Here is a 10,871-nt window from a genome sequence, read left to right on the forward strand (position 1 = left end):
TATTGCTGCTCGGAGTAATGACATTTGCCTAAGTCATTTTAGAAACATTTTAAAAAGTAGGCAAAGCCAAACCTCTTTGGATAGATATTTTACCAAGCGACCTCTATCCAGTGAAAGTGCTGGTGGAAGTGAGGGAAAGAAAGCAAAAAGCAGTGAATAAAAAATTTTTAAAAATATATAAAACAGAAAAGATGATAAATTTAGTGTTAAGTTATTGTTACATTCTGTAAGTTAAGTTTTAGTATCATTTCCCTTCTCTCTCTCTCTCCTTCACCACCAGTTTACACCTCCACCGTCGTCTATCCTCAAAGGTAAAGTGCAAATAAAACTACATTTTTTTCTTATCAATTATTATTCTATTGAATTTTATGGTTATTTATACATTTACAACTACAAAATGCATTTTTTAGTGTTTTCCTTACTAAAGTTTTTTTTTCAATGTACTACTTAGCTTTAATTTGAATGTGTTTTTCGTGTTGGAACGGATTATTTGGTTTTACATGTAATTGTATGGGAAAAAATGATTCACCTTATGACATTTTCATATACAATCTCAGTTTAGGAATGGATTAATTTTATATCCTGAGGTACTACTGTAATGGATAATTTTCTGAACATGGAATGCCAGTTGGTATAAATTAAAATAAAATTACATATGAATATGTAGATAAATAATGAAAAAATAAAATTAGATATAAGGATAAATGATGAAAAATAAACATAAATAAAACTAAAAAATTAATAAAAACAATATAAATAATAAAACAAATATATACAAAAACATGTAAACATTGTATAAGGTTAGCATCCTGTAGATGTATGGAGAACTCACGTGTGGTTATGTCAAATTCAAAACAAAGTAGGCCTTCCATCCCACAATGTGTGTGTTGATATTTTTATAATTGATCAATGACCCTATGTCACAAAATTGTAAATCTGTAGAGCCTTTGCATAATGTATATGATGTCTATTTCTAATACTTCTGATAATTTTAGAATGTTACCAGTAAAGTATTATCAGAAGTATCAGAAATAGACAACACACACATTACATGGAGGTTCTATACATTTACGAGTGTGCAACAGAATAATTCCATCAATTATAAAAAAGATCAATATCATCTCTGTGGCATGGAAGGGTCTGCTTTGAGTTGAACTTTGCATAACCAATAGTGACTTGTCCGTATATCTATGGCATGCTAACCTTATATATTTGTTTTATTACTTATATTGTATTTTATTATTTTTTTAAGTTTTATTTATGTTTATTTTTCATCTTTTATCCATGTATCTAATTTTACTTTTTCATTATTTATTTATGTATTTATATGTAATTTAATTTTAATTTTTAATTTAAATTAACTGGCACTTCAAAGGAAAATTATCCATTATATTTATTTCGTTAAGTTTGAATTTGTATTCAACCTGAGGATGGTCTTAAAAATGACCAAAAACATTTATAATTAAATTGTTTTCTGCTGATTTTAAAGGTTTTATGACTATCTATTTCTGTTTACTTCTAGTAGCACAGAGGTTATTTTAAACATTTAACAAAAGGAAATAATTTTTAAATTTAAGATAGTGTAATTGTTGATTAAGATAGTGTAATTGTTGAGTAGTCTTGTAATGATTTTCAGTCACATTTATTGATATATTTTTTTATAGATATCTGTGATTATGACTGTTTTGAAAGTAATAATTATTGTATTCCATTCAATTTTCAGTATGGACACATCAGATCTCAGTGTAATATAATGCAATCGTCTATTGAAGCTGTATGTGTTGACCAAGATTTATCAAGTATAACAAAAGGTATGATTAAGAGAAATTTGTATAAATTTTATATTTTTGATCAAATGGAAGTTTTTATTAGAATAATAGTAAATAAATGGAATTATTTTAAAGTAATAATAATAATAGGTGTTTATTGCATGAACCTTAGTTTGTTACAAGAGGATTAAACTATAATTTAAAAGTGAAGTTATTATAATAATTTTTTAAATATTACTAACTTAGTACAAAATAATACAAAATAAAATACACAGTAGTAATTAATTTTTGGAAAACACTAAATTAATTATCTTTCTAGAATTTAAATCTCATCAAATAGTTTTTTCTATGTGAGAGTCGCACTCTTTCGTGAATTATCGAGCTGCAATAATTTATTTCTTCTCATTATTTTTCCTTTTCCCTTCAATTTTTATGTTACTTCAAGAAGTGACCTCTTGAACTTTTTTAATGAGAGAAGAAAAACACAACCCACAAGTTTCCTAGGTCGTACGATGTTACAAACGAAAACGCTGACAATATAAGGAACAATCTAAGGTGCAAGACTAACTCTGACCTTAGTCACCTCCAGCATTTAATTCCATTAGTTTGACAACTGATACCAAATTTATGAGATGGAAGAAGTGACGTTACTGGATAGAAGTAATAAATCTATAGAAAGGTTTCAAGTTTTGACAAGTAACATAAACACATCCTGGATGCAAGTCAACCTTTAACAAGTAACATAAACACATCCTGGATGCAAGTCAACCTTAGATGAGGTTGCATCAGGTTTTGTATTAGTCAGTCCCTCTGGGACGTGTATAAAAAGGGCTTGGACGAGGCCTCCGGGCAGACATCACAAGCGGACAACAGACCCATACTGCCATTCCGTCCGTCGTTACCCTTCCCTTTTCGCCATAATTGTTGTCTGTCTCTCGCTGTATCCCAATCTGATTGAAAGGAGAGGACTGCCGATTTAGGTGCATTCTAACGATGACCCACACTAGAAAGTGGAACCCGTGAGGTAACACACAGACAAATTTTGACCCCCTCATTTTCTTGTCTCTTTCACTCTCTCTTATAGATTGAACTTAGGCTAGTTAAACTTCGATGATATTGTGCCTTATAGAGGCTAGACTTTAGACGAATTATTGACGACTGAATATCTTGTTGCGATATAGAAATATTTTGGATTATTCCCTTTTTGTAGCCTTTTGATTTGTACTAGTTTGTATAGCTTTAGATAACTAAATATGTTATTCTTATATATATATAATTATGTGTCATCCTTGAGTACAATCAACATCTTGTCACGATTTTGCGATCCTCCCCACTCACATTTTTTGCCCTCTGAAAGACATTCTCTGACAGAACCCCGCTGGTAAGTGGGAATCCCCTCGGTTTTCACATCTACTTCTTCAAATTTCACACAATGTAAAAATATGTTTCCAAGTTTCATAAATTTACATGCAACAATTACTACAAATTTTGTTAGAATTTATTATTAGTTTACTATTATGTCAGAATATAATTTTGACCACATCTCAGTTGAAGAATTAATTGTTTTACATAATAAGTTGTCCATAAAAGAATAGTCCTTGCACATAAAAGTTGTGTTAATACTATAGTATAATTGTGAAAATGCTTATTCTTTTCAGGCAAAGATCAATTTTCTTGTAAGCTTTGTTTGTAATACACTTTTAGAATTAATGTTTGATAGCTTTCAATCAAATGAGATCTTGAGACAATCATAAGACTAATGTCAGACGAGCGTGATTTCATGTCCATCAGTTTTTTACATTCAAATTCAATTCAAAATTTAAATTATTTTTGAAATTTACCTAATTTAATATTACCAAATTAAACTTTGCAACAAATATGTTCTACATAATTATATATTAACCCATTATTCAATTAATCTTGCTCCAGGCTTGCTTGTTATTATAATAAACTTTTTTCTTTAGATTATAATAAAAAAACTTTCCAAGCATTTGATAACACATCTGCATCTCTTATATTAATGCACTCTTTCTGCTGTTTTAAATATCTGTAATATCTCCAAAAATTTAGTTCCTTCTTTATTAAAACTCTTCATAAGAAAACATTTGTAATTTATTGCTTACTTTTACTATGCACTGGTTATTGGTTATAAAGTGTCTTATTTTACTTTAAAAAATCTAATTGCCTCTGCTTAAAAGTACCCAAAAGAAATTTTTGGTACCTTTCATATATTTGCATGCCATTTTATAGATTAGCAATTTTACGGTGTTCTTATTTTTATCACATATTGCAAAATATATTTAATTTTGATTCCTTTTTACATTTTTCTTACGTTCAGTTTAAAAATATTTGTAAAAGAAATTTTTACCATGCTTTGTTCTATTGTTTTATGATAATTGAATGTAACTTTTATCCTTTGATTTAGAAAGTCTAGTCCTAAGTGAAATTATTTTTTTTTTTTTATTAATTACCAATATCGTAGAAATGCCAGATTCCAAATGTTGGAATATTTGTATATTGCATAAAAATTTTTTTGATGATTTAGAGCAAGAACAATTTCCATTTATCATAATAAGTGATTGCTACACAGGAATGACATAAAGTAATACAGACTGTTAGGGGAGATGGGCCTCACTCGAAGGTATAGCCCATAAAAAAAGAAACGGAAATAAGGAGAAAAGTTGAAGAGATTAGGGTGAAGGGGAAATACAGGTAGATATAAAAGGTAGGACAGGACCAACGCCCCCATGGGGACTATAATCATATGTATCTCTTTTATTTTCAATTCCAAACAGCATTTATACAAATTTATACAGAAGTTTACATTGTAGACGTTTTGCAATAGCCAAAATCGATATGAAGATTTTGACAATTAAAAGTGCAAAAGAGTACTATATTATGAGGAAATAATAAGGAATCAACAAATACATACATCATTTACAAAATGAAAGTATTCCCAAAATTTGAAAAATGTAACCGGTCACATTGTGTTGCTGTTTACAACTGAATATTTTTTGAAAAATTTATATAAGTATGTATACTGCTAATGAATATTTGCATTAGATTACAAAATAAAATTATTATATTATTAAAAGGTGGCAGTGTGAACTATGTTTACTATGCTAATTTGTCCCGACAATAGAAATGTTAATTCAATTCTGCTTATGTGAAGCTTATAATAATAATAATAACTCTCCCGTGGTCACCACCTGGTCGTGGTGGGAGAGCCCAGTAAATTTACTGAACCATAGGGCAACGCAGGCTGGAGCACAAGCTCCTGGTAGGGACACCCATGCCAGTAAGGTCTATGGGGAGAAATGAAGCTAAGAGTGACCACACACCCACATTCTGTGGAGATANTGGGCGAGTTCTGTGTACTTGCTAATTTTTTCAGTGCACGTGTTTTGTACATTGTGAGTGTTTGGAATGGCTATGACTATAATGTATACTTTTCCTTTAACAATAATGCCGTGCCAGTCATCTTTTAACTGCTTTCAGAGAAAAGTTTTGAATTGAAATAATATGACTTCTGGTTTGCATCAGAAGTTTGTATATAGTTAATCGGATCCTCCTGCCCACGGTTTCCATATCTAGTCTCAGATTTCATAGGTCTACAATTTTTCAAATTACAGCACAATTATTGCCACATTACATGAATGTCTATACATAAACAAATGATTTAATATATTATTTGTAATCACAAAATAAAATGAAAAAAAAAATAAATGCAATTATTATGAATTACTAAATCATTACATTCTATTTTTCTGTTGTTATTATTGTTCATTTCTCAGTCTTTGAAAACTTCTTTTAATATGGGATATTTGTTATTGGAAAAGGCATTATTTTTCATTATGATATGGCCATTTGTATTAATAAAGAATAAAAAACCATTAAAAAATATATATATAAGATGCAAAAGATAGAAAAATGTGTGGAAGTGACATCATGCTCCCACATAGAGTTCAGCAGTGTCCATCCACACATTGAAATCAGGAACTGATAAAGCTGGCTTCAATGCTCTTAAAGTCATGCATATTCTACCACTGTGCCAATTAACAGTAACAGTCTGCATTCTTATGTATAATATCTCCTTGCAATATTTATCTGAGGGCAGCCCCAAATATGGTAGAATGTTTTTCATGAAAAATGATTTTAATTTTTATATTATTACTAGCTGCAAGGATCTGCTTCACTGGGTTTTTATTTGTATGTAATATAGTTTTTTTTTAATATATAAAAGACTGTTTTTCTAAGTAATCTAGAATCTAGCTGCAAGGACCTGCTTCGCTGGGCAAAAAGTAACGATAGTGAAGATTAAGATAATTACATTATAGCTAATGATGACATTCGAAATATTTAACAAAGGGTTCGCTAACAGAAAATTTTTCCTTAACAATTTTTTTTTCGCTCAAATGGTGCATCGGAAGCCTCTAGTTTAGTAGTGTTACAGAATATAATACGTATATTTTAATATTTTTAAAAGAATNAGTAGAAGCAGTTCTTCCTGTTAAGCCTTAATGCTTTCCCTCTCCCCCCGCTGGGGAATTTCGAAAAATCCCTACTTAGTGTGCATTGCCATGGCATACCCTACCACAACGCAGATAAAAACAAAATATCGCATCTAAAATAGTACAGTAGAAGCCGTTCTTCCGGTTAAGACTTAAAGCTCTCCCTCTCCCCCGCGGAGGAATTTTGAAAAATCCCTTCTTAGTGTGTGTTTCCATGACGTACCCTAACTGTGTACCAAATTTCACCTCTTTAGGTTCAGCGGTTTGCTCTGGGCAATGATGAATCAGTGAGTGAGTCAATCAGTCAGGAAAAGCAATTATATATATATAGATATAAGAAAAATGTAAATATTTGCATAATGAAATTAATTGTAAATTTATTCAACATAAATTGACATTTGTATTCTGCTTTTATCCATATGTAAAAATGGAATTTAACAGAATTTTTAAATTTTACTATTTGAGATGTGCCATATTTTTGTTTGTTTTTATCACAATCATTATCATTAGTTGATTCACATAAATCATATGAAGCAGGGATGTATAGTGCTAACCTTCAATCATGTTTCAAGGTAATGGAGTTTAAATGTTTGAAAAAATCCTAAAATTGTATGAATAAGTATGTGTTAATATTTTTGCTCTCCAAACTTTGTCTATTGATGTGGCTGTCATCTCATGCTCAAAATAGAAAAGATTGCGATTAAGTCACTATCTTGTATTAAATTTGATACAAGATAGTGACTTAATGATATAATTTATGATCAGTTAAAAAATAAGCAAAAGCTTATTTTTTAACTGATCATAAATTATATTGTTTTTCACTTTTAGCCATCATTTTTTCATTTTTGAAGTTACTAATTTTTAAAATTCATATTAATCTCAATAATACTTTCAAAATAGTGGAAAGACTAATAATGTTAAACTCACATTAAAACCTTCTTTTGAATCAGCAGATCAAAATATTTAACTTTAAATCAATGCATATGTTTTTGGTTATGAAATATCTGGGGACTTTAGAAATTTACAAGGCTAAGGGAAGGTCAGTGAACTTCAAGATGAAGATGGGATATAAAAAAAAACAAAGATACATTTACGTTACAGTATATTATCTATTTTTCTTCCATTAAAAATGATAATCCCATATAAGTATTCTCATTTTTTGAAATATTGTATAGGTGAGCATCCTATGTACTGTACAGTACATGGCATAGAATCATTTACAATTCATATATTGTCTATAAAAATGTTTTACATACTCAAAATGTTAAACAGCATATCATGAAAAGTATATAATTGTCTAAACATATTAGAAACAAGCAATTATTTATTGTGACATAACAATGCTGGACTGCAATTTTTAATCATCATTTAATTTTAAAAAATTGTGATTTCTGGTACAGACTGGAATTTCATATATATTTAATCAGGGTCCCTAAGTTTTCCATAACTAATCTTGATTTGGTCAAACTTTACCTATGTGCACCATCATGGCCGCACATTATACTTTTCCTGATAACAATTGCATAATTCCAGTCATCTAAATAATTCTGTTATTGAGAAAATTTTGAATTAAAACCATGTGACTTCTGGTCCAGACTTGAAGTTTATGTATAGTTAATAGGGACCAGGGATTCCTTTAACTATATCAAGATTTTCATTTCTGGTGTCAATTTTCATTTATTTAACTCTGTTCTCAAGATTAACAAAGGACAAACAGTGACTGTGGGAATGTATAGATCTGCAATTTTAAAATTTTCAAATTGCAGTTCAATAAAATTTCAATAGAATAAAAAGATAATAAATTTTGAATTTTTAGATAATGAATTTTTAATTATATTTTGTGATTTTTAAAATTAGACAGGAAAAAATTTGGACTTTTATATTCAAATTAGATAATTTTGTTAATTTTAAAGCTGGAACTATCTTCTAAATACTAAAATTAATACCTTTCTCATGTTTTTAATCAGTGAATGCTGGAAATTGAGAGGAAGGCATTAATTTTAGTATTCAAATCAGACATTCCTAAAGATAGTTACAGAGAATTTTAATTTCTTACTTGATAATTAGATAATAAATTATTATACTGAAGAGTATATAACTTTGATTAAATCATATTTTAGCAAGGAAGGACCTGATGATTGTTATGGGTTTAGAACCAAAGTATTTTATTAGATAGGTCATTAAATATGCTAATTTAAGTGGTCAAAATTTAGACAACTAAACGTGAACAACTATTTTTACTAGAAAAATTAGATTACTTTAATTGAATTAGAAGATAATTAGTAAATTAATAACTGTAATTATAGCTTATCTGAATTTTAATATACTGTGGATTTTCAGAGCTGTTGAGGAGGAGCTGGGGATTTTTCCCTAAGCCCAGAGAAATATCAAGGCCTGTAGTGTTTCCTTCCCCTATAAATTAGGGTTATTTTAATTTTTAAAACATAAAATTTTTAACATAACTTTTTATTAATAAAGAAACATTATATATATTTTATTTGTTCCAAAAAAACTGACAAAAGAGATTTGCTCTTTTTCCCAGTCCCATACAAGCTCTCAACAGTCCTGTATATTTGGAAGAAATTAATCTTAGAAGGTTTAGATAGCATAATTGACAATATGCTTGTATATATCTAATAATTAGACATGCTTGACAATATATAAAATAAAAATTTTAGATTCATTAATTATTTGAGAGGATGGTTCTTTGGACTTTTAAATGATAAAATGAATTTATCTATTTACTAAAATTAGTACCATAAGAAATGATGACAAAATAATTTCTTGTTATTAATAAATATTTACTAATCTATTATCTGAAGTTTTATTTAAAAATAGTCTGGAAAATTGGTAATAACAGTATAAATTTTTCTCAAGAGACAACAAAACACTGAAAAACATCTATTTATCTACCAAGTCATAATTTCATCATGATATTATACACACTTGAAGTTTAGAATGTATAATAATTGTGAACTAATTGGATTACTCCACATTGCAGTCATTAAGAGATATGTTTGTAAGCAATACACAATGAATAAGTATGTATAGTAACCCCCTATTAGGAATTTTATTAGGAAGCCCACCAGTGGCCGAGTGGTCTTCGTACCCTAAACACTGAGAGTTCGGTCATGGGTTCGCGCCGCGATCGGACAGGCTGGCTGCTTGGAGTTTTCCGGGTTTTCTCCTNATTACGTTCAAAAACGTAAAATATTTGAGTAGCCCAACACATAGCCAAAGATTGCAGCGCCACAGCACTGGTGAAAATTTACATTTGCCGATTGGAATTCTTTTGGATGATTGACATTTCGGATAATCGACACTCTACTGTATATATATATATATATATATATATAGATTATTATTATGTTTAGTAAGTTGCGGCGGTCGGCAACACTGCGCCTGACCACCGTCCCCAACCTGCATGACGTCAGAGGTCAAGGTTGACACTTTTTGAATCGACGTGTTCAGGTTCAAACGTTCATCTCGTGCAGTCTGACCTTTGTCTATGTGATCGGCGTTATTCTAACCTTCTGTACATAGAGTTGTAATCATCGGTAAATAAACTAGTTGAAAACGACATTCGGATCATTCCTTCAATCCTAGAATATCTAACTCGCTTCCATGACAATCCTGTTTCTGGATGAGATCGGGTCAAGCGATCTAACTGATTTTGACTATTTAGAGGAGCCATTAACGGTCCCCTCAGGATTATACTCGGTTCACACTAGTGGCTGTGTACTATGCCGGACCAGAGTCAAGGCATAGCAACCAAGAACAAAAATTAATTAAATGTGTCAGTGTCTGTATTCCGGAATTTCCTAACAATGTGGCATGTATTCGATATAGTGGCCTTCTGTAGTGTGATGCATGTATTTCTATTCAATTGTAATGTTCCCAGGCTTTTGTGTAGTGTGTGTGGTATCACACCTGTACAGGATAGAACGACAGGTACAATAAACACCCTTTCCATCCTCCATAGATGCCTTATTTCCTGGGCGAGTTCTGTGTACTTGCTAATTTTTTCAGTGCACGTGTTTTGTACATTGTGAGTGTTTGGAATGGCTATGACTATAATGTATATGATTTTATTGTGTTTGTCAATGACTGTGATATCTGGTCTGTTGTGGTAAATTGTTTTATCTGTAATTATGGCTCTGTCATAGTACATTTTGTACGTGTTGTTTTCCAATACTGTCTGTGGAATATACTTGTAGTATGGTTTGTGGATGTCTACCAATTTGTGTTTGTTTGCAAGCTCTTGGTGTATTATATTTGCTACTTGATTGTGTCTATGTAAGTAATCTGTTTGTGCCAAGAGCTTGCAACCAGAAGTGATGTGTTGTATAGTTTCTGGCATGATGTGACATCTTCTGCATGTGTCATTTGTGAGTGTTGTATCTTTGAGTATGTGTTTTCTGTAGTTTTTAGTATTTATGATCTGATCCTGTATGGCAATCATGAATCCTTCCGTCTCCCCAAAGAGGCATCCCCGATCTAACCAGCTGTTTGACGCAGTTTTGTCAACAAAATCCTGGGCCAGGTCATAAGGATGCCTGCCATGGAGTGCCTTTCGAGCCCACGATTGCTT

The 10,871-nt window shown here is 30.6% G+C and overlaps 1 protein-coding gene across 1 annotated transcript in view; it reads left to right on the forward strand.

Annotated features, from left to right (window-relative positions):
- LOC111634237 overlaps positions 1 to 1,975 on the forward strand; it is a 21,128-nt gene extending 19,153 nt beyond the window's left edge. Inside the window, exon 3 of the mRNA XM_023378962.1 lies at positions 1,724 to 1,975. Coding sequence (XP_023234730.1) covers positions 1,724 to 1,960 — 237 coding nt within the window. The 3' untranslated portion in view covers positions 1,961 to 1,975. The remainder of the gene's footprint in view (positions 1 to 1,723) is intronic.
- Positions 1,976 to 10,871: the final 8,896 nt, after the last annotated feature.

This window comes from Centruroides sculpturatus, unplaced genomic scaffold (genome assembly GCF_000671375.1).
Source record: "Centruroides sculpturatus isolate CEXI.00-Female unplaced genomic scaffold, Cexi_2.0 scaffold361, whole genome shotgun sequence".
In the NCBI taxonomy this organism is placed as follows: domain Eukaryota; kingdom Metazoa; phylum Arthropoda; class Arachnida; order Scorpiones; family Buthidae; genus Centruroides; species Centruroides sculpturatus.